The sequence below is a fragment of the Lycorma delicatula genome, chromosome 3 (genome assembly GCF_047948215.1).
Source record: "Lycorma delicatula isolate Av1 chromosome 3, ASM4794821v1, whole genome shotgun sequence".
Lineage (NCBI taxonomy): Eukaryota > Metazoa > Arthropoda > Insecta > Hemiptera > Fulgoridae > Lycorma > Lycorma delicatula.
The window spans coordinates 15671034-15697505 of NC_134457.1; the positions used below are offsets into that span (position 1 = coordinate 15671034).

The 26472-nt window shown below is 32.6% G+C and overlaps 1 protein-coding gene across 2 annotated transcripts in view; it reads left to right on the forward strand.

The window, feature by feature from the left end:
- The first annotated feature begins 5576 nt into the window (after window positions 1–5576).
- LOC142321400 (coiled-coil domain-containing protein 134-like) overlaps window positions 5577–26472 on the forward strand; it is a 36045-nt gene continuing 15149 nt past the window's right edge. The window contains exons 1-2 of one of the 2 annotated variants that reach the window (XM_075359443.1): window positions 5577–5971; window positions 8187–8260. In XM_075359443.1, the coding sequence (XP_075215558.1) occupies window positions 8252–8260 (9 nt within the window). In that variant the 5' untranslated portion in view covers window positions 5577–5971; window positions 8187–8251. Of the gene's footprint in view, window positions 5972–8186; window positions 8261–11631; window positions 11754–26472 lie in introns of both variants that reach the window. The other variant, XM_075359442.1, reaches the window with a different exon arrangement.

The window sequence follows — 26472 nt, forward strand, 5'->3', positions numbered from 1 at the left end:
AGTGACTGCAATCGAGCATTAGCCTCCAGTTGTTGAAAGCAAATTAATTAATTAGAATCAATTATGTAAATATGTTGTAAAATTACAGAAATATCTGAGTAATAACAAAACTGATATCAACAAAAACACAGTAGTCAGTTACTTTGTCATCTCAATTTTCATGTCGGCCACTACTGAGCAATAGAATTTACTAAACTCCAATGGCTGAATTAATACAGAAACTAGTTATAAATTCAGTACTGAATAAACATAAAATTTAAACTACAACCAAAAAAAATAAAGATAAAAATAAGAGAGACAGGCAATTAATGATTAAACAAAGTCATTTGAAGGCAAAAATGCAAACAAAAATATCCTTTTTTTTTAATAAATTGCACAGTACATTAACCATTTAACATAAAAACCCATGAAAACGGAAATGATTAGAATATGAATAACCGTCATCACATAAGCACAGCCCAGACTATCAGAAGAAGAAAATCTCCAAAACCCAGGTTCTCTTTCCTTTGCCTTAAAATAATATTAAGCGGCAGGTAACAGCCTCCAGCCACCATATGTAACTCTTTAAAGGGGATGCATTACACTTTCCATAAAACTAGGGTCCTACAATGTACATTCCTGCTATACCAAAAGATCTAAAGAGCTTCAGAGGATGGAATGAAAAACTGCATCCTCTTAAAAACATAAAATATATTAATGCCCATCAGTAAAAATTAAATACCCATCATTTGATTAGAAAGATCCAGCAGCAAGGGACAGATGTCAAGGTTCTGTGATAAGTAGAAAGATAAAACATCCCCTTACACACTTGTATTCTGTTCTGGTTCTGTTAAGTAGAATTTTTATGTTATTGCAACTTTACCAATTTTTTCATCCGTTAGTAATATTACCTGTGCATTATTTAGATAACCCATTTTTGTGTGTTGGATGTTGCAAGTAGATAGCACAATGAACATTAATCATTCCATGTGAGAGGTTAACAGTTCAAGTTACAGCTCAACAAATTTAGTTAAATTTGAACATTAACCTTTAGTTATATTTGAATGTGACAAGGGGTTACTATCCTCGGTCACAATTCTTTTATTGGGTTCTTAACATATTATAACAGATAAATTTGTAGAATGAGTGAAATATTTTTTTAAATACACTTTTAAGTTTCAAAATTATCCCTTGAAATACTACTAATTTATAAACAATTCATACAATGTATACCAGTTTAATAAAGTAGTAATAAACATCAATTGAAAACTATTAACTTAATTTTAATTTAAAAACAGTATATATTGTATTACTAAATTTCTATAATTGCAAATCTCAGGTGAATTAACTGGTCTACACAATTGATAGTTACGCTTTTTTTAAATATTCTATAATTTTTTGAAACTGAGATTTGCAATAAAAAATAAATTACCAAATTTTTTTCTTCAGTATTCACTAGTTTATCATTAAATTGTGGTATAAAAAGTTGGTTTATATGCTTAGAAGATGGAGAATTTCCAGATCCAAACAACTGTTCAACTGTTGTGACAATTTACAAAATTAATCCATCACTTACACTCCAAATCAATATTATTATCCACATTTTATGAACTGTAAGAGTTATAGTTGTTATTATTTTCATTGTTATGTATTTAATGGAAGAAAAACACAACGTCCAACAACATCAGCTATATATATATATATATATGTATTGGGAGAGTGGCAATTTTAATTGATTGCTGCTAAGGTAATACTCACTTAAATGAAACTAGTCAATGATGTGAACCTTATTGTGAATCATATTTTTGAATTTCATATCATAAAATTATGATTTTTGACAGATTTAGATGATTGTACTAAATATTATCGATGTAATAGAGAAAAAAAATATGGTCACAAAAAAACACACTTGCAGTGCCCTGAAGGAGAAGCTTACAGTACTTATAAATTTAATTGTTTACTTCTACCACAAATACCAACATGTAATTCTAGTTCAGTAAGTTTTGCTATTGGTATACACCAGTAGTAATAGATAAAACTAAAGCTTTGTATATTTTATGTAATTCTAATCTTAATCATTTTGATGATATTCATGTAATTATAAGTGACAAAAGTAAAAGATTGATAAATAGTTAAGGAATATATTGGAATTGTTGGCCTACACCTCTTACAATCAGACAGATTTTTCAGATATTATATTTGAATTTCCACTCTGCAGATTTCATATTACTACCAAAATTTCTGAGAAAGTTACAGTTGTAAAATCAATTGGTCTAATCTGTTAAATTCTATACTTAACTGTATTGTTGATGTATATGACTTATCCTAGTTGAATCAAAGCTAGTTCTTCATGCTTTATTTTTTACTGAATTTTATTGTTCTATAAATATTCAATAAATTTATATTTTGTGTCACATTACAGTATCAATATTATAAAGAGAAATAATTTTTTACTGAATTTTATTGTTCTATAAATATTCAATAAATTTATATTTTGTGTCACATTACAGTATCAATATTATAAAGAGAAATAATTGTAAAGATTTACTGCTTTTTCAATCTGAGTGGAATAAAAGTTTTAAAACAGTTCATATTTTTAGCACAATATACCAATTCCAAAATAATTATTTTTAGCTATATGTAAGTGTATTTGTTTTATAAAATCCAGTTCAGAATTGATTATAATCAAAAGTACGTACAAAAATTATTCAGCTAGAAATATTGATGAACTTAGATTTAGAATGCAGAGTGATTGATATAAATCATCAAAAACGATGGTTTGCGACTAATAAGATGGTAATGAATAAAAATCTAAATTTATTAATTTTAATTTTAGAAACAAACTGGAATCTTCTTGCAATATATTTTAAGTATAAAAATTGTCTTCAGAAAAAAGTTGATGAAATTTGTATTCAATGCATAAGTATAGAAAAGTTCCTATTATTAAATATCTAGGTGTTTATGTCGATGAGAACTGAACCTGGAAAGAAAATATCAATTTGATTGGGATGCATGTGTACAAGGTTTTGCGTAAAATTTGTTTTTAAAGTTTATTTACTCAGTTTATATTTTGAAATTAGTATATTATATTTAGGATTGCTTTCTCTTCTTTAACATTTGGGCAATCTCGAGATCAGGCTGAATGTGTTCCCCCACAGTTTGCACATTTTTCTTTCTCCTGACAGTCAGTGTCCTTGTGGCATTCTTTTGCACATATTGCAGTGTTCGAGCAAGAAGTTGTGGTATGACCATACCTTTGACATTGGAAACACTGCGTGGGTTAGGGATGAATGCTCCTACTTTAATTTTCTCAGGTATTATGGGAAGGTTAAAGATTAAAATAAGAGAGGGAGTAGGTTCTTCCATTCCACTCTGACGCTTCATTATTCTCTTCACCTCCGCAACATCTTGGGGACAAAGCTCTCTGGAAATTTCATTAATGTTCATTTCAAGAAGATCCCGGCAAAAAATTACTACTTGGATATTATTCAAAGTTTTATGACATATCACACTTATACTTATACCGCCCATATTCGTTAGATGTAAGAGCAATTGACTTTGCTCATCACTGAAAGTCTCTATTAGTATTGTTCTATCTCTCACTTTTCTGATGTTCTTGGGGGAATCGTTTGAACCAGTTACTGCCTTATTGATCAGGAAAGTTGAGACCTTATGAAGGTCTAACCTTTAAGAGCCAGCTTCCTGATTATTCCGAAGAACAACAAAACGGATATTTTTATATTTTACAGCTGATACTTTACAATTCTCTTCTGGAGGACTTTTATCCTCGTCAGATAAAGCTGATTGAAGCCTTTTCACTAGACAAATGTTGGTGGTTTTTTCAGATGGACCACCAACCATCATATAATTAATTTGTGGACTTGAAATCTTGATCCCACATATACCAGTGATATAACGGACCACTCCAGCATAGCGCATGCATACTGGAGCTAGAGCTAACCTAAAACCACAAGCGGTATAAGGATGGTACCATATACCACTTGCTTGCGTGTCCTACTGCCCACTTGTCAAATATCAGTAAAATGGGTAGGCGTACCCTGTCAACTACTAAATATATATGACTATCAATAATTAAATTTATTTCATCAGACAGTAACTTGTTGCCATGCCTAGACCGCTGAATGCCAGCAAGTACCTGTCCACCATTAAAGCGCTTGTAGCCTTAATCTGGCTGGTAACAAGCCATATCTTTCAATTACCTTCCTACAGCAGCACGATAGGAGTCTTTTCCCTTAGGTAAATTATGGATGTTGGTTGAACAAAGCAACTGCATTAAGGAACTCCCACGGTCCGACAACGCGGCTCTCGCCACATTGACTCGCCGCTTGTGAGTGTCCAATTTTCCCCTTTATTTCTAAGTTCCAGGATGGCCTGAGTTCTGGTTTCCCCAAGAGCTAGGCAATCAAACATCATGTGTTTGTTCAACTGGGCCTCCCTGCAGATGCACAGCTCATCAGCTGCCAGGCGGAACCGAAACAAATATTGGTTTAAATTTACGCGAGGCTGTAAAGCCTCCTCCGCAGGCGTGAGATGGACAACTGTTCGAAATTTAGAACCAATGCATTGAGATCACCGTTCCCGGCTTGAAACCGCACCCCAAATACCTCGGCTTCCCTGCGTCTTCGCAATTTCCACATGGCCGCCCGTACTATCACCGCTAAATCAATCGGGTGAGCCTTTCCCAATACAGTGGTAGCCTCGTAGGAGGTTGTTTTAAAGACAGCAGTGCATACAATTAAGGCTCTGCATTGGGCACTCCTTAAATTTTGAATAAGTGCTCTATTCATATCTAACTTATGCGCCCATACGGGTGCCGCGTAAGATGTCATGCTTTCGAAGACACCTCGGTACACCATGTACATTTGACGACCAAACAACCCATAGTCCTTCCGAGCAATCCTCCTAAGTTTGTACATCACTGAGACGGTGTTCGCCGCTACTTGCCTAATGTGGTTGCTAAACAGCAGCTTCTCATAAGACCAAACACCTAGGTACTTATGAACTCCAACTCGGCTGATTACACAGCCTTTGTACTTAATACGGGGGTTGCGACTGTAGGATAATTTGCCTGCACCCTCGAGTAGCATAAACTTTGTCTTGGACAGAGGTCTCGGGTCGAAATCTTCATTTCGATATGAAACACTAAATGTTTCGATTAAGTGTTCTACGGTCTGAAAAAAAAATTGTCAAGTGATCTGTGTGCGGACAATGTTATAGCATTTACAACTGTAATTTTAAGTAAATTTTATATGTAAAAATATTAAATAAACGAATGACAAACAATTGATAATTAATTCTTTACATGTAAAGGGACTTTGTGGCCACGGTGTAAATAGTCAATGATTTAAAGCAACTTTTCAGAATTTAATTATACTACGATTTGTCATTGGCCCTAGTAAATATGAGATCAAATCCCAATCTATGATCAGTATGATAACTAAAGATTATCTTGTGTACCGACAAAAAATAATTTTGTTTGTAAAAGTAATAATAATTTATTCTAATATTATATTTATTTCGTTCTAATAAGCATTAATATTTCTTAAAATTTATTAGTTGGGGTCTACAGAGCTTAAAAATAGTGTTGTTCAGCTCACCGGTAATACTCTTTTCTGATTGGAGGGTATAAAACGATCGGTTAAAATGTTTATTTCAAGATCGTGCAGGTTATGTTTTGGTTGAGGTTAAGTAAAACAAGTTTGTTCGGGAATAATTTAGAAAATTCGATAACGTTGTTTATTAACTGATAACCGATGCATTTATATTATTTAAAAAGCTTTATACAGACGGATTGCAAAGACACCGGTGTCGTAAAATTGTGTACTTCATTAAGTCCGGTAAACAATAACTGTGGGTTCCGTTACTGTGTTTTAGATAATGAACTTTTTATTTTGTATTTTCTTGCTTTATGTTACTCATAAAACCGTTGAAAGTCATGCTCATTATGAGGTTAAAGAAGCAGAAAACTTATGTATCCTTTATTGTTATTGAAATTTTATTTTTGCCATATTCTCATTTACTTATTTTGATAATGTTGATGACGTGTTTGTTTTTTGTGTATTGTATTATTAATTAAAATTTTTAATCGTTAAGGTTTGATTTTAATTTATTAATAAAAAGTTTTTATTCTCATACAAACCTGTTTCACATTAAGTGGGTTATTTCACTTGAAACTGACTTTATTACTTTTTAGTTTATATAACTATTTATTTTTATTCCTTTGAATCTGTAACGGACAAATGTTAAGTAGTTAAAAGAATTTATTTGGATACTACAAATTTTTTGTCCTTTATATCATTTCTCACTAGTAAAGGTGGTTGCAGTCTGTACATTCTGTCTCCAAATGAATGTTGGTTACTTAACCCATAGGTAAACATATTTATTTTTGTTGATCAGTTTTTTCCTTATGAATTGTGGAATTCTGGAAAAATCATCAGACTAGTGGAGAATACCTCAGAAAATCGTGATCCTTTAAGGTTCATTTTAAGTTATAGGGAGTGGATAATTTTTTAAATCTCTTTGTAAAGTACTTTTTTTATTGCCCGCTTGATACTTTTCTATTTTAATTACATGTGCTGAGAATAAACTGTATGTGGTGTATGTGTTCTACTTGCAGTTTTTCATGTAATTACATTGTAGTTTTTGTAACTTCATGTAAAAATTAATTCTTAAGAACGTTGATTAGTTTCTGATAGAACTTAAGTTACTACATTTTTTAAATTCAGTATATTTACTTTATTCTATTTTGTTAGTCTCTTACTCAGACTACAAAATTTTGCTTCTTTTACTATTTACAGAATTATAGGACTTATAAGTATTGTCTGTTTTATTTCTAAGTTAAATTATTTTATTTTATCTCACTTCTAGGGCACAAGCAAATTACTCTTGAAACAGTTGCAGAATGTATTAGTCTGATTTGTATTTAAGGACTTACCATTATTCTGTTATAAATCAATTCTACATGTTATGATCCCAATGGGAGCTTTACTCTTTATGACTAATATTTCCATGGCCCTACATAGTTGGCTCTATGTGGTGTCATTGATTACATTACATGGCATTGCGTCAAAAATTATAATATTTTTTTTTGTCTTCAGTCATTTGACTGGTTTGATGCAGCTCTCCAAGATTCCCTATCTAGTGCTAGTCGTTTCATTTCAGTATATCCCCTACATCCTACATCCCTAACAATTTGTTTTACATATTGCAAACGTGACCTGCCTACACAATTTGTGTTTTAGATTTTACTATTTTTCCTAAGATATTGCGTGTTTTGATTGTTAATTTTATCTCTTTTTTATTACTGTTATTTAGTTTATGTCCAAGATATTTAGCATTGGTGTTGTTAAACTAGTTTGTTTATTATAGTAGCATTGAATCCAGGCTGTAATAATGACTCTTTGTTGTGCACCCCCACCCCAAAAAAAAAACATATTCTGATGGAAATAAAAGTTTCTAAGTTTAGTGTTTTGTTTATGTTATCATTTTTTATTGATTTTACCAAGTTCCATCTTGATTAAATGATTTTTAATACACCCATGAGGTTATTTGAAAAAAGAAACATCCCTGGATGTGGTAAGAATTTTGTATTAAGTCCATTACCAATGGAATATTTAGGGTAATATAAATTTAAATATATTGTTTTGAAATCAGAATAAAATGATGTGATGGAAATAAATTTTAAATAAAAATTTTAATTTTATCATTTTATTAACTATTTACATTTAAATTTTATTAATTTTGTCATGTAACATGACAAACACTGCACACTGCATTTTGTTGCATCAGGTACACTTCATGCTGTAATTTAATTTGTATTTTTTGAAGTGCTAAAATATGAACATAATACTGATCTCTGAGACAGATCATAGCATTTCAGTCCTTCATCCAGAAAGTTCTGAGTTCGTATCCCAGTAAGGCAAGATATTTTTCACACGAAAATTCATCTCATCATTAATGGTAACTGTATTTGGAGCAGTACCTGTAGTTACTTAAATGAATGAATAATGTAACTGTATCATTGACTTGTTTTTTATTTCTTAGTATATAGATTTAAAAAAAAATAATATAAAATGTTAAAGTATGAATAAATAAAATGAAAATGAATATGAATACATTAATTAAAGTAATTGTTATTAAATATCAAGGTTATGTTGAATACGATATTCCATTTAACATAATAATAGTCTGTATCATTAGCTGTTACAGAAGAATACCTGGTTCATTTGGAAAGTTCTCAGCCTGACATAGGATGGCGCAAGTATGATGAATTGAATATAATTTTAGACAAGTGTGCTTAGTTGCCTGTTTGTGGTGATTAAGTAAAGTTAACAAGTTTAAGTTTTAAATTGAAGTCCTAACTAACTATTGTAAAGTACTTTGTTTTAAAAGGTTTAACTACAACATACATACAAAAACAGTTTAATTACACTTCTTCTTAATTTTTACTGTTAAAAAGATGGCTGCAGAGTTTAAACGTGATTGTACATCCATTCAAGATGATGAATGCTGGGGGTGCCTAAAAACCAGTGTCATGGAGGAAATTGTCTCAAAAATTCACAGTGCTGTATTAAATAATCACCAACTGAAGATACATGAGCTTACTGACATTGCAAGTATGTTGATAGACCGTGTCCAACTATATTTTAGAAGATGTTCTGGGTATGTAAAAAGCTTACTGCTTTTTACTGTCATATTTTTTAACAATTGACTGAAAACACCTTAACTGATGTGTTCTCAATGGTGTTATATAGATATAATAAACATGATCTTTTTCAACATTTTATATCATTCGATAAAACATGGATTCACCATTACACTCCAGAGACCAAACAGTGGATGTCAGCAGTTGAAAATGGGCCAAAGAAAGCAAAAATTCTTCCAGCTGCAGGAAAAGTCATGGCTATGGTTTTTTTGGGGTTCTTGTATTGTAATGCTCATAGAGTACCTGGAAAAACAGAGGCCTATCCCTGGGGAGTAACTGGCTGAAAAGAAAGTGCTGTTTCACTATTAGCAGCACTATTATTATACAGCAGACCATTAGTGTGAGCCTGCACATACATCTTGGATTGTTGCTGTAAATCTCCTTGGATCCTTCAAACTGCTTTCACATTTGCTGGATTTGACTCCCAGTGATTACTTCCTCATTCCAAACCTGAAGAAATTGTTCACTTGACAAAGATTCACTTCAAATGATGAGGTCAAAGCTGAGCCAACCACTTATTTTGCAAAGTTGGCTAAATTACATTGTACTGAAAATTAAAAAGTCTGTAAGTCATTGGTCTAACTGTATCAAATTGCTAGATAACTACGTTGAAAAAAAAATCTTGTGGTTTCTTTGTCAGGCCGATATCTTTCAGAATAGCTCTTATAAATTGGCAGAATAAATAACAGAATAGATTGGTAAGTTAGTAGTATAATTCATTTTTTTGTACAAATTTTTTTTAGCAAAAGGAGGAAAGGATATGGCTTTTCAAACACAGGGCCCAAATTACTTGGGCAGGTTATCCCTCATTCTCTTTTATTACTTTCTGACATGCTGAGTTAAGATTTGATGATGCTTTTAAATTTTTTGCAATTTTTTCTTTTTAGCTCGTTCTTCCTTTCATATATTTTTTCAAGTTTGTTATCTCTTAGTTTATCCAGTATAGTTCTTGTGTCTTTATATCTTTCTGCTTATATTTTCTCTTAAGCACAGTTAATCGTTAGTTAGCCATTTAATTTTCTTGTGATGAGTTCTTATTTTTCCTTACAGGATAAATTTTTTTCCTGTTAAGCCTTCGGGAATCACCATCAGGTATTACTTCAGAGATAAATGAGGATGATATGTATGAGTGTAAGTGAAGTGTATATGTATGAGTGTCTTGTACAATCTCAGATCGACCATTTCTGAGATGTGTGGTTAATTGAAACCCAACCACCAAAGAACACTGGTATCCACGATCTAGTATTCAAATCCATATAAAAATAACTGCCTTTACTAGGATTTGAACTTGGAATTCTTGACTTCGAAATCAGCTAATTTGCAAAGACGCATTCACCACTAGACCAACCCGGTGGGTTCCCTACAGGATAAACTGCAGTGATTATATGTTAATAGGTTATTATGTTACAAATTAAGCTTTATTTTCTTCAATCATATCGTAACAAATGTTCTCTCATTTTGAATTTCTGTCATTTCACTTGTCTAAAAGTTAGCAACAAGGAAAAATGTGTTTTTGTTTCCTGGTTAGCAGCCTTGGTATAAATTTTATCGTATTGAGATTCAGGCTTAGCTTATCGGTCAAAATCAGATGTCACAAAATTTTTACAAATTCCCACTTCTTATGATATTCTCCAAATATATAACCGATTATTCATGAACAAATGTGAATGGTATCATTGTAGGTTAAAATTCATAATTGTCCACATTTTATTATTCTTGATTGTTATTCTGTATGGTGTGAAATAATTAAATCACTCGTAATATCATTTGCCGAAACTACACTATTTTCTCATTTTAAGTGGCTCAGTAATTAAAAACATTAAATTTTATTAATTTATATTTTATAGACCAACCTTAAGTACAGAATGATTGAAATTTATTTCATTACACAAACAGAAGCGCTTTAGCAAACTTGATTCACATCATCAGCTACATCACAAAAAACATCACAAACTTGCAATCCATGATAACATACCACTTATTCACTTATAATTTTATGTTAAAAATATTTTTAAACCAGTTAAAATCTTTAAATTAAATTTAGATTTAACTTATCACACTTTAAAATCATATACAAACATTTTTTAAAACTTTAGATTAAATTTAAAAAAAAATTATAATCAAAACAAGAGATAAAAACATAAAATATAAAAAATTGTTTAAAATTATAAAGATTAATCAATTAAAATCAATTAAGTTAAAATTAAAATGAAAAAATATAATTAAAACAAAGAAATTTTAAAGTAAAAACAAAAAATTAATTACCACCAACATAAAATAATTAATTTAATTAATTCTCATTTTCCATTCGACTCACTGTAAACCTTAACTGTATTATGTATTGTAGTTTCCTGAAATCTTTATTACTCTTTAGCTGTTACTTTTATTTCATCTGTTTGTGTTAATATTATTGTTTATTGTTGAAACTACTTTGTTTGCTGGTTGTCCTCAAAGTGTTCGTTTCTCCTGTTATTTCCTCAACCTGACAGCATCTTTACCTGTTTTAATTTTTATGAGTATTATTCAGTATTATTATTTTCTTTGTAGTAAATGCTAGAGAATTTTACGTGTTATTAAATTGTATTTAAAAAAAATCGTTATAATTGGCTTGTATATGTTACGATGTTACTGATAACAATTTATTTTGTTTAATGGAAATTTAATTTTCTATTAAATACAAAAATATAGATTTTAATAATGTATAAATTATTTTCTTTACTTATGATAACACTATTAAATTTTGAATATACCAGTTTGTAATTTTTTTAAACTGAGCAGCAATGCCATTTGTCTTAGTGATATTTACATAACTATCAAAATCATGATCTATTAATTATTACATCTTTATTATAGTACTCACAAAAACAAGTATATTTAAGAAATATCAAGTTTATTTGAACATTTATTTTTTCCTTAAATATTTATAGTTAGACGTTTATTTAAATTGCGAAGAGTTGAGCAGCTAGCAGCTGTAAAAAGAATTAGAAGTTTAGATAGTGAAGAAAAACAAAAAAAGATGATTATGACTGCAGCTGAAAAAATCTTTTCTGTATGTACTGATTAAAAGTATTTTAAATTCTTATCACACTTTGGAAACACATTTGTTTAGTCATTAATTTGAAATGGTAATTCATAAGTTTTGAGAAACTGTTATATGTCAATCATGTTGTATTGAAAAGAATTCTGTGATAGTAGTATTTGTTCTTTTTTATTAATTTCTAATCATAATATTTAATAATTGTTCAGTATGGCATTATGTAGCCTCTTTCACTTTGTTATAAAATGTATTATTGTATTCTGTTAATAATGGTTTACATGTAAATAAAATTTATTCAGTAAATTGCTCCTCATCAACTAATAAATATTTTTTTTTTTAATGTTTCTATTTTCAGTTCTGCCTGCAATTTATGCACCCCTATGAATTTCACTAAAAATTTAATGTTAATTTTTTTGCAATAATAGAACCTGTTAATACAAAATGGAGAGAAAACCTCTTTTACCTTGATTTAAATAGTACAGATAAATGGTTTAATTAGGCTTATTAAATATAGCTGATATGACTTTCAGTATCAATTAAAATTGTTTGATTGATTATTTGCCTTCGTTTTCTATAAATTAACTTGTGTATCTGGCTCCTAATTATACCTATATATTCATACATAATTTTAAGTGATAAGACAGTAATCAAAACACCATTTAGAATTTTTGTTTGTTATTTTGACCAAGTAATAATAACTACAATAAACTGTTCATCATGCCATTTTTAAGTGATTGTTAGATATATCTGATAATATCTTATATAATATTATTTAATATCTGATTGATCACCATTGAGATCAGAATGGTAATGTTAAAAGTATCTATTATGACAAACTATAATCCTGACATTATAACAGAATCGAAAATATGAACATTCTAGAATACAGGAATTCTGAGTGGAGGGGGGTAAATGATTTAGAATTATTTTACATCATTTGTAATGCCGAAATGTATTAAAATAAATGTTTTGAAAATATAGTAGCTGAAAATAAATTAAAATTAACTAAATTTTTTTTTAATAGCATTTATTTGATAAATTTTAAACATAAAAATTAAATCTTAACTTTGGAAATATCTTTAGTTTCAAATTTTCACATCTCTTATTTTAAGCTTTTTTCTTACTTAAAAGATGAAATGAATTGTTTATCAGGTACATGATAATAAAACTTATAGATACTATAGAACTGTACAGTTAATAACAGAGGTTTTTTCTTGTATTTTTTTAGTTTGTCCAATTTGTTGGTACTACAGTATGTTTTACAAATATTGATTATTAATTAGTTTGCCATCAATATGCTCTATTTTAAATTAATGAAATTCTTTTTTCCTACGAACTGTTCCTTAGTCTCAATAAATAATATTTGGCATAGTGTTTTGAGGTGTTGAGCCTCCTGCGCAAGGCAGTTTAAGTTTGGACTGTTATATTTTAAGGTTATCAGTTCTTCAACACTGAATTCATCTCCTGGCCACCAGTCTCTTGTTCTAATAATACTGTATCTGGCTTAATAATCCAGAGATTACAATAAACTCACAACATAAACAAAGGATGGACTAAACTAGGGATAAAGAAGGGATGATTCTGCCTATGGGCTCTGATTCAACAAAAAACTTCACTAGAGTTTCCCAAAATTGTACAGATTAATACAAAAATTTTGAGTTAACAGGTAGCTGATATATACAATTTAATTGAATTCTCTGCCAGTGATTAAATTTATGAAATACTGGCAACATTACAAAAGAAAATACCCTCATATTTTAAAGGTTGTGCAAAAAACCAACTACATAAAATGTAAAATGTTTATGCTAATACTACGTTTTCCTGTTATCTTTATAAAAGTTGTCATTTTATACATAAACTAAAATGTACTTCTTGATTAGAATAAAACTGAATGGTTTTAAAAGTATAATGAATATTAATCTCATATGAGGGTCAGTGGAGAAGTTTTTGGCCTGACACAGAGATGGTGCAAGTATGACCACATGACTATAGTATTTGACAAGTATGATCCTTTAGATGGTGTGCTGTAAAGTTTTGAATGCGTGTGTTTAGTTGCTTGTTGTGGCAATTGAATAACAAAAAACAAGTTTTTACATTTTCTGAAAGATGGAAGTAGTTATAAAGTACTGCTGCCGAATCTTGAAGCTTGGTCTGTGACAACTAGTTTGATACCTTTTACCTAAACTGAAAACATTTAGTTTATTTTTCAAGTACAGAAGCAATTGTAAATACAGCTTATTATTTTATATTACTGGATGGTATTATGGGTTATTTTGAAATATTTTCTAATTCTGCTGTTTATATGTATAAATTATTACATTTTTTCCATAAAAAGAAATTTTACGTTATATTTTTAAATGTTATAAAAATGTAGATCTATTCTCAAAAGTTTTTAATTACGGCAGCAGACAAATACTAAATGATAAATTAACTAGCGTTATACTTATCTGACATATATAAACATATTTTGTAATTTTTCTGGTTTTTTTTTATCGTAAAAATAAATACAGACAAGCCAAGTTTTATAAATCAGGAAATTAGTCATCTTTTTTAGGACCATGTAGAAAAGCCTATAAGCCATAAACCTGTGTTATTTAATGTTTGAGTATAATTCAATTAACTTGTTAGCCTGCATATGTGCAAATTCATTTTCTTTTTATTTGAGTTTTGATTGAGAAAAGTAATGACATTTTATAATCGGTGGTATGTTTTTCATGTTTTATAATTATGAGTAAACTTGATTCTTTTGTAAAAAACCAAAAACCAAAAAGGCTGGCCTGGGAAATAATAAATAACGTGTATGAGTTTATGAAAAAAGAAGGTGATCTATTTCGGAAGTCTGAAAAAGAAAATAAACACCTGATTCTCAATGAAAAATCTGAAGAAAGAACAGCAGCTGCAAGTGGGGTGTTGTGATCCCAAGAACAAAAAGAGTGAGAAAAGGGAAAAAGCAGTTGTTAGAATAATTAGCTGAAAATCTGGCAAAAACTTCTTTCTCTGCTCCAATAAAATACTAACTTCGTGAAATGCTTGCAACAGGACAAGATGATATTGACAAGAGTGTGGTGAAATGGACTATAAATGAATTTCATAAAAATTCATAAACAACTGCTGACAGTGAAAAAGTTAACATTAGTGCTTAAAGATTCCATTGGATATTCAGGAAAAGAGATTAGTTTCAGAAAAATAACAAAAAAGTTGGACTTCAGTGGAGAAGAACTAATAATAACAGGAACATTTTCACTGACCAACATGACACACTTAAGCATATTCAGTAACTGAGAGCAGTAAAAAAATTTAAAATTGAAAATAGGCCGATATTATATTTTGATTAGTCATGATATTATCTTCTCACACCTCAAATAAAAAGTAGTATAGTGATTTAGGTAACGGGCTAAAAGTTCCTACTTCAAAAGGTAACAGACTTATAGTGCACGCTGGAGGAGAAGTGGGTTTTATACCAGAGCTTTACTAACTTGGCAAGCAAGTTTTAAAAGTAGCAATTACAGAGGTTAAATGAAAGTGGAAAACTACTTAAAATAGACTCTCTAATATAAAATAGAGATTCTGTTAAAATTGACTCCAAATTAAAGTTAGGTTGTGTTTGGTATTTTTTATTAATTTTAAACCTTCCTGATAATTTTACGGCAATTCCTGACAACGCACACTATCACAATGCTGTTTTAGAAAAATCACCAATTTCTAATTCAAGAAAAGAAGATATGATAGAGTGATAGCAGAAGTATTCTGTTCCTTATTCTTCCTCAATGCTGAAATCACATTTACTCGAATTGGTAAAGCAAACAGGGAAAAGTTTTCTGTCAATGTGTTTGATGAACATTTACAAAAAAAAGACATATGTTCTCCAACAACCTCTGAACCACCCAGATTTAAATCTTATTGAGATGATTTGGTCAGAAGTTAAAGGATAGCAAGTAATAATGTAACTTTTGATATCGAAGATGTTCAAAAACTATCTGAAAATAAAGTGGCCGACATTAATGAAAAAAATTGGAAGTTGTTTTGTGATAAATTTAAGGAAATAGAAGCTGTACATATGCAACAAGAACACATTATTAACAGCTCTATGGAATCATTTATTATTTCTTTACAAGAAGATGACACATGAAGATGACATTACAAGAAGTGACAGTGATAATTACAATGATGATTCTGATGACAGTAATCTTGAAAATGATAATATTTCTTATGAAGTGGATGGCGTTTCACTCTCTTTAATTAATAGTTTTATTTTGTTCTAACATCTAAAAATAATTAGTTTTTGTTGTAATTGCTGATTCTATTATTTAATGTATCTAATTGTTATCTTGCATTATCTTTTGAATATCTGTTTGAAATTAAATGGAACATCAGCACTCAATGAAGGTAATAAATACATTTTGATTTGCAGTCATATTATGTTATGTGTAGGCCTACTATTGTACAATTCTCAGCTTCACATAAATGCCCCTGTAATTCTTGTCACGTTTACCGTTTTGAAAAATATATAAATAACATATTTTTTGCAGAAAATGGTCAGATATTAATTAAAAGTATTAAATTTGATGTAACTTATATGTATGTATATATATACATACGTATAAGTTATGTTACACATAAGATACTGTACATATATATATATATATATATATATATATATATATATATATATATATATATATATATATATATATATATATATATATATATATATATATATATATATATATATAATTAAATTAAATAAAATTTAAAAATGTAATAATGCTCAAAATATTATTAGTTATTGAGGTGATTAAAATTTCAGTTGTGATCTGTGATCTAATATTGTATTGGATTGCAGAACATCACAATACATCTTTCAAAGGCCTATTTGCTGTTAGATAATGAAGCAAATGTTATGCTAAAAGGGTAGTAGAATGATTCGAATTGTGCTGTCACTACCATGGCACCAAGTATCAAGATTCGTTGCGCCACATGTACTTGGTTTTAAAAGATAAAACCCTGACAGATGTACAAAATTAATTAGATTCTACTTTAAAGAATTCTTCCCCTTCATTTTTGACAGCAATGAAGTGGGCTGCTGAATTTAAACATGGCTGTACATACATTCAATTGATGAACACCCCAAAAACTGTTACAACAGATGAAATTGTCACAAATATCCACAATGCTATATTAAATGCTGACTGAAGGTAGAACTATCAGCACATAAGTTGGCACAAAAAACTACTAGCATTCAACAAACACTTGGCCCAGTACTAGGCTGACTGAAAACATTGTCAGTTTAATTTATATTTATAACTAAAAATACATACAATGTTATTTAATTAAAACTAGTTTAGTATCCCAATTAATATTATTATTTTAAAATACTTTAAATAATTATTTTTCTACTCACTTTATTGCTGTAGCTTGTAAATTCGGAAGTCACTGTCATCGATAAATTCTGAAGAGCTCATGTCTGATTCTGAATTCACATTTATCACAGAATTGTCAATGTGAACATCATATAAATGTTCATCTTCAATGTATTTTTTTCCACCATTGACAGTATGCTCCCAGAAATTGCTCCACTCAGCTTCAGACTATTTATGACATTCTTCTTCAGCTAACTTAATAACATTCAACATTTTAAAAGTTATATTTCTTTTAGCTACTTCCTCTTTTACTTGACTCCAAATCATTTCTATGGCATTTAAGTCAGGGTGATAAGGTGGCAACTATGTGAATTATGTGATCATAATCTTTGAAAATGTCATCTTTTAGAAATTTCTTTTGATTTTCTTTATGTAATTTTATAATATCATATAATTTAGTCTTCGTCATAGCAGGGTAACAGTTATTAATTATTCAGCTAACTATTTTATTATATCGCTTTTTAAAGAGTTAGAATTTGGCAGTTTTTTTAACAGAACGTTGTAATATGATGCGTTATCTATACAATGATCGACCGAGGTGGCAAGTTGAGAATTCACTTCTCCTGTAACCATTTCGTGTACTTTTCAGAATTCAACAGTTTGTGATAATATTCTTTCTTATTTGACTCATACATAAGTAAAGCGTTGTTAATGAATCCTTTATTACACCCGGCATGAACAATTATTAATAGTGAGCCCTTGGATACTGGTGTTTTCAGTCCCTCATGAAGGTTTGAGTCTACCCACGATTTTGGTATCGCTAGATTTCATTTATGTATACAGTTGGTCTTCCTTTTTTGTGAAACAGGGAAATTTGTTATAGAAATTTCATTCTTTGCATTTTAATGTCATACTGTTCTATCAGTATTTTCTGGTTGTCTTCTGTTTTTTCCATCTAAATCCCATTTTATGTAATATTCTTCTTAGAGATCTTTCACTCCCTTTGAAATTAATTTCACTTTCACGGTCTTTTTGCATAATTCTCTTCACAGTAGGAACTTATTTTTGGTTTCATAAAATTTATTCATTAAACGCCTCAAAGCATCCTTGTCAACGAATCTAAATTGTACACAGTACTGGGGCAATTTACACGTTTTCTTGGCGAAACAAACATGCATGGCTTCTCAGTTTCAATTGATTTCCCTTCTGCTATAATTCTTTGGACTGTTCGTTATTTTTTTTTTGTCCATTGAAGAACTGTATTCAGCACTTCAGTTTTCCTCACATTCCAGTTTTGGCATTGTTTTGTAAAAAGAAATTGTAAACATTGAATACAATTTCCCTCGCCTGACTATGAACTACTGTACATTTTCCTCTTAACTTGGGCATTTTAAAAGAAAATAACTGTATTGAAATATTAAAAATTTACATGACTAAATTTAGACAAAGCCTTAAATGAAAACAACACAACAAATATTAAAAATAAATCACTAACAGATATTCACTTGCGATATATATTTTAAGTAAAATATACACTGCATTAAATGTTTCTATAATAACCCCTTTTAGAACATGATTACAAGCGATGTGTGACATATGATTCTTCACACTGCAATGATTAGAGTAGATTAAAAATAAAGTAAATGAAATTCTTAGAATTGTGTCTGGTGTTTACAATTCATAAGCACATTAGTCATGAATGATTCTATTATTATTAGCTACTATGTAACAGGAAGTAGACCATAATTCATAAGCACATTAGTCATGAATGATTCTATTATTATAGTAGCTACTATGTAACAGGAAGTAGACCTAAATCACAACATAAATATACAATTTAGAAAAAAATTCAACAATTATATTCGCTACAGCATGTTTATGAAACCTATTTTTTGTGTTACCATACTACAAAAGATATATAGAAATTGACAATGTTTTTAGTTTGCTTGTAACAGAGGCTAATGCATGCAAAATGCTAGCACATAGTCCCTGCGTCAACATATGTGCTGATACATGAGCTTGCTCTGACACTGCAAACATTTTGCTAGACCACGTTCCCTACATTTTAGAGAACATGTTCTATTATGACATTAACTTAAGTTAATATCTCAATGTTTTGGGTGTGAAAAAGCTTACTGGTTGACGAATGTCTGTTTGTTAATAGTCAACCAAAAATGAATTTACAAGAACACTTCTCAAGGAAGTTTAGATTTATTTAAATACAATTCTTCTAAGTTTCTTTGATGTTTTATAGAAATAGATGAATTATGAATTTGCCATTACATGTCAGAGACCAAACATTGAGTGAGAGTGGATCAGCTGAACGATGTTATTTAGGCTAAATATCCACATCTTGCCAAAAAGAAATTGCTCTTTTGCCACACTAATGCACCTCTCTCTTTTTTCTGTTTAGCCTTCGGAACTACTGTAAGGTACTACTTACAGGATGAATGAGGATATTATGTATGAATGTAAATGAAGTGTAGTCTTTAGTCTTGTAAAGTCTCAGATCAACCATTCCTGTGATGTGTAGTTAATTGAAGCCCAACTACCAAAGCACAATGGTTGGTGTCCACTATCTAGTATTCAAATCTGTATAATTGAGCAAATCTTGACTTCAAAATCAGCTAATACACCATTCATACTTATGCATCTACACACATCTTTTGTTTCTGCTGAAAAACTACATGCATTCTTCGAAGTGCTTTCTCATTCACCAAATTTTGCTCCCAGTGGCTATTTACTCTTCCCAAACCTGAAAAATGGCTTGCTGGATAAATATTCACTTCAAATGATGAAAGTCAAAGCAGAGACAGCCCATTATTTTGCAGAATTTTTATTTTTTGTTATCGATGTTACGGAGAAATACCATTTACGTACCCACCCCCCACAAGTGGGTGCCCGCACCCTACCGACTAAAACTCCTATTTTACGATTCCTTCCCCACCCGGGATCGGATCAGCAATTAAGCATAGCTCAGTCCCGGGGATGCCTTTGAACTCAGCGGTCAAGAGTCCCCGTCTTTCATCACCATCGTACATCCGCTCAAGCGCAGACGAACGATGGCTCCACACAGGGCTGTCTCCTCCTTCGCTCTCCGGTCGATCCTTCACCAATTGTCTCAGGTCTTTTGTTACATCAATTTGTGTCTTCTAGTAGTACCTGTCTCAGGTTTCAGTCTTTTACTTTATCACCGTTATCTTCTTTTATTTGCACTCAACCTGGTCTATTTTATTATTACCTTTCTCTGTTATCTCTAATAATACCTGTTTCGGTTCACAATCTTCAATCTTATATTTTGACTCATTATTTATCCAACCTAACGGACCCCTGGAGTCCGCAGTCTCTCATTGAAACCGTCACACCTAGGCATGCCGGCCCTCACGACTGGGGCTATCCACCCTTCCTTACTCTTTTCTTTTTGTTTTACCCCGGTAACGAATTTGGACACAGCTGAAAATTTATATGCATCAGTTAACATTATCTGGATCAATCGGACCTGTCACCGCAGTACACGGAAGAATGAGTCTTCTCTCATTCTCCCATCTACAACATTCGAAGAAAACATGTTCCGCTGTTTCCCGTTGGTTGCAATATAGACAAATTGAGCTATCCGGCCTATTCCTTCCAAACAAATATGCCCGGAATGAATCGTGGTGGCCGGTCAGGAACTGGGTGAGCGAGAAACTGAGCTCACCAAATCCCCTCGCAAGCCCCACGATCTGATCTCGCTTGTAAGCGGACGAGTCCATTTCCCTTTCCTGGAGATCCTCCACCTGTTTTGCCATTCTTTTATAAGCTCTCGATTAGCGTCTTCTCTACTCATCCCTTCGGAAACTTTTATTCTTGCTCTCGCCATCTGTTGTACTGGGAAGACCCTGGCAACCACCAGGAGAGCCTCAGTGGACACCTAGGAGTATGCTGACGCTATCTTCAAGGCAATTTTCCGTTTGACCCCTTCCAAATGCCGCCAATTGCTATCAATGTTCAGCGCCTTATGCCATACTGTTATACCATATAGTACATGTGAGTATAGTCGTGTGATTGATGGTCTCAGTCCGGTCGTTGCTTTTAATAACACTCAGGCTTTTGGTAATTTTTTCCGCCTTCGTGCGGCTCTTCTTAACGTGGTGAGTAAATGATCTTCGGTGGTCTAACCACATTCCAAGGTACTTAACATTTTTTACAGATTGAATGAGGCCTTCTTCACTTCTAATAGAAATAGTTCCGATTCTTCTCCTTCCTGTCATCGGTATCAACACTGTTTTGTTATAAGATATACTAAGACCTTTCATTTTCATCCATTCACATACCATATTCAATAACCCATTTGTGGCTGATCCTCCTCTTTCCTCGCAGTAACCAGTAATGCCAGGTCGTCTGCAAAAGCTGTGGGTTTTACCCCATCTGGATAAGCGAACTCTAGAACCTCGTCAAAGACTAGGTTCCAGAGAGTCGGGCCTAAAATCGAGCCCTCAGGGACGCCACTCGAGATTGTGAACTTTAGATCACCACAGCCCATACGGTAAATCAGTTCCCTCTGTTGGAGGTACCTCTGAATCATTCTTCGTATATAATCAGGTATTTTCCTCTCTTTCAATGCTTCAAAAATAGCTACCCAGCCGAAGGAATTAAATGCGTTTTTAACATATATTAATATAACCACAGTAATAACGCGCGTTCTCCAAGTTCCTGCTGTAGCGGTTTCTACGATACGCCACCTCTTTAACCTCTCGCGTCTGTGGTAGACTTCCGAGGTCAAAACCCGTATTGGCTAGGTCTAAAGCCTCCTGTACTCTCGACATATCTTCGTAACTTCGCCTCGAGTAACCTTTCCAACAACTTGCACAGATGGTTTGTCAAACAAATCGGCTTATAAGAAACGGAACCTTTATAAACTCCTGTTTTTTTTTTTTTTTTTTTTTTTTTTTATATTAAAACTAATCGCGATAGTTTCTACGACTTCGGAATATGTTCACCTGTCAACATGCTGTTCATAACAACGAGGAGATAACTGGAGCCTTCTCCACCAATATTCTGACTATCTCTATAGATATATTGTTCAGCCCTGGACTCTTTTTTAGCTTCATTTTTTTACCCGCCGCAATTAATTCGGGCATTGTAAACAGTGGTAATTCCTCAGTATCCCAACCCCGTAGGGGGAAAACACCCACCTTGTGACACCGGTTGCCACACCACCCCCTCCGTTCCAAGCACTGAGGGGCTTTACCGGGGGTCGTTTTTAGACCCTCTAACTGATTACATCTCACATTCATCAGCCAGGCCTCGGTCGGAATGCCACCGATGTAAATGTCTCGGCAGACATTTGCATCAGTAAAATACAAATCAAATTTCGCCTTCACGTAGACCTCAAACGGACATCTTCACATCCAACCTAACATGATTCACTCAAACTAACTGACCGAAACCGCGGAAGCGCGAACCCCGTGTCTAGTCCAGATTTGACAGCACCGTTCGTGACTGTGAATGCCTCAGAAAACAAACGAGTTAGTTTGTTAAATCAGTGTTAAATCATACCAATCAAAATTATGTTTTACGCAACATAGAGATTCAAACCTACACCCAATTAAGTCGACCAATTTAGCAAACGTAACAAGGGGATGCAACCTCATTCCGATTCGCGCAGGAGCCGGGGACAAACCCCGCATCAACCCGGTTCCATCATGGTATCTCGCGTGGCATACCAAGTCACGATCACGACCGCTACTGTCGGAGGGAAGCCACGCCCCCCCTCCCACGTCGCGCGGGTTAACATACCCCGGCGGCGCGGCCACCCCCACCAGCGGAAGCCCGAAAGTAAATCACAAACAATACCAATATAACCGTGGCACGATGCCAAGCGGGCGCCTACCTCCAACCAATCCAATGCCTAAGCCGGAACCCTAGCCACCCGGGATCCTACCATGACCAAGTACCTCTATTAAACTCCCTCTGCAGACCTACACACTGCAAGGGCGTGAAAAAAACCAGCCACTATAGTCACAACAAAGGTGATGTCTGTCCCGTCCCTTGCAGTTCAGTTACATGGCCGACACCCCAGCATATAACATTTATTCTTGGGCTACCTAATATATGCTCCATAGTGCTACTCAATCTGGATGCGAGTCTCCACTAGTTTAATTGCAGCGTGGTAAGTAGTTATCACCATTGCATTTTTTATCTCGCCATATGCCGGTCTAATTGAAGAGGTCTTAAAATTGTCAACACCACCAATTACCTGAGCAATGGCATCTTTAATCTCCTGTTCATCAGTGTTATAGTCTATATATCATAGGTGAACTACCCTCCTACATCCTCCTTGTTCCTACACCCCTTGTTCTCATGTCCACTTGCCAATTCACAGTTTTATTGCTTAGCATTGTAGTAAAATCTTCAGCCTTCTGTATATCTTTCACATGGATACATAATTCATTATTAACTCCCTTCCTCAAAGAAAGGACCTCTCTTGCCTCCTCGCGAGATATGGACTGCTTCATTGTTCTAAGAAGCTCAGCTTAAGACTTTCCGTCGGATTTAACTACTACCGTCCTACTTTCATCTATAGGTGGGGCATATTTCTTGATCCCTGTACTAATGGTATCTTATTTGGAACTTTCTTCCTTTCTCTTCAAGACTTTTATTCTATCTGCTTTATCTTTGACTAAATATTCCAGCATCTTATGAACTAATACTCTCAGCCTAGCACCAGGCACAGCAAACATCAAAGCCCCAATTTCCCCTATTATTTTTCAAATAGCCTTCAGTAGAGTCACACTCTCTTCACCCTGAGATGTTTCATAATATATCATGTATACATTTGTCTGACTTTGGGAATCTTCCCTCCCCATGATAGTCACTTCATTCTTAACTATATCACCTGTTATTACACCCACGACACTGCACCGGATGGTCACGCGGGTCCATCTTACTAGAGAGGTCACAAAAATAGACCGTATCTCCCTCCTTAGGAGGATTGTTAACTTCAGTGATTTTTAGTATTATTTCTTCAGGCCATCTCCTCCCTAATAACGCATTCAGTTCTTCATCAGACAACTCATTCTTCAACTGATCTTGTATCATTTGTTCCCTAGACAATCCCTCAGTCTTTTAGCCTGTGCCACCATAGATAACGACAATGACATCTAGGTAAGTGCATGAAAATTCTTGTATATCTTTGTCAGCTCCTTTTCATGGTGGGTTATGTACTTCATTAACCCAGCTGCCATGTTCTGTTTCAAGCTACAGACAAGAAGTCCCAGCTGATACGTTAATTCTGCCGCAAAACCCATCTGTGGATCTTCTTTCTCTGAAGATAGTTGCCTTAGTCTTTTACCCAGACCTTTCATAGGTTTTGCAGTCATTGGTTGCGTAGAACTTCGCCTTTGATATCCCTGCAAGTAGCAGTGATCTTCATCTCTCCATGGTCAAATGGGTAGTCTGATCTTCTTGAAAATACAAAAAACGGATTCAAGGATGATTTTCGCATTGGCAGAGTACCCACACGATAAAATAAGGGGGGAGTGTCAGGGGGTTGGTAAAATGTATTACCCCCAAAAATGAGGTCAAAAATTTTTTGGGAGGAGGGAGGCTCAGGAGATTCAGATTGATAAAGATCCCAAGGGGTTTGGTTGAAATTGAAAAGGGTAGGAAGTTATGTTGGGATAAAGGTTTCCCACATAAACTACCGCAGAACTTAGAATAATTTACTCACTAGAAAAACTTCAGAAATTTTCCAAGTCCTCTTGATGTAACTTCTGCAGTAAACAACTGCCCATCCTGTCGAAATTCGTATGGTTTGAGAATGAGCAGCTATATTGACCTTATTGCTAATAGCAATAAGATCTATCTCAGACAAAACTCAAATAAAAACATTTATCCATTAAGTAAAATCACTGAAACTGTAATAACATTTCCATTACACTTTTACCAACAGTTCCTAATGCATGTACTAAAAAAATAACTACAAAAACCCAGTCAAAAAAGCAAAAATAGCGGAGCAGCCTACAACACGTCTACCTTACACAAAGTGTCTTACTCAACTTATTATTTTGCAGAATTGGACAAATTGTATTATAATAAGATTGACGGAAAGTTGGAAAGTTGTTGGTCTAAATATATAATAAATTGCAAGGTATATTGAACAATTTAAAAAAATTTCTGAAAAACATTGCGTTTTCTTTGTCAACCAAGAACTTTTTGAACCGCCCTTGTAAACTTATGTTTGTTTTCTGATTGGACCTTCCTGATCTAGACCTTTCCTCTAATTATCTTTTTTATGCTGATTAAACCTCTTGCTATAAACTAATTGTTATGCTGTAAAAAGCATATGTTAGCTGGCTGATGTATATATTTAGATTAAAAAAAAAAAAACATTATTACCAGTTCAATGTTTGTACCTACACACTTTATTTTTCTACATAGAAAAATACATTTCTGTGTAGTTAACAATGTTTTCTAAGCACTTTTTGAATCTAGGAATGTGCTTTCATGGCTAAGCAAAACAAGGTCCTGTTACAACATGATATTTTAACACTTTATTTGTTATTTGTTTGTTTGCATGTTTGAATTGGGTTACAGCCAAACGTATCTCCAGTTTTATAGAATTTCAACCATTTTATGAAATTTTGCAGTCAGATTTCTTGATATTTAGTGGAATGACATACATATAATGCTTTTCATAAAATTCCCTGTTTCATAATTACAACTGCTATCTTTCTTAGATGTAGATGAAGGATCTGTGCAGTGAAGGGGAAGTTTATGTTACTAAACCTCTTCTGCTGTGACTTGAACAAACATGTTTACTCTTAATGCACATACTCCCTTGATGTCATCATTTCCACTATGTCTCTAAACACCTGTCTAAATGTAATATCTAACTTTTTTAACTGTTGATGCTCAATCTTTCACATTTTAGTACATTGTTAAACCTAAAATTTGTCTCTGAGATTGTTTTCATACCATTATACGGCGTTGTGCCTATTTGATTACTCCAAGTAAGATCTGTTGTTTAAACTACTGCTTGCTACATACTATGTTTAAAAATCTACTACCAGGATTCCAGCCAGTTCAATCCTCACATTTTCAACTTTTTTTTCTCCTTGAACTGTTGAGACCATGCTACTTGTGATGTAAAGGAAGTTGAGGAAGTCACTAGGTGTGAGGTCTCTGGGATATAAAAAGCCAATAAGGAAGTTCCCAATGGAAATCTTGCATTCACTGAACATTGTATGGATGCATGTTAGCTTGAAGAAGATTTTCTTATGTTAACCAAATTTTTTTTGTGTGAATTTTTCTGAATATTTGGTTCCATTTAACCACAATTTACTGTAGTCCAGTTTTTTTTTTTTTACTAACAATTCTGAATACTGTGA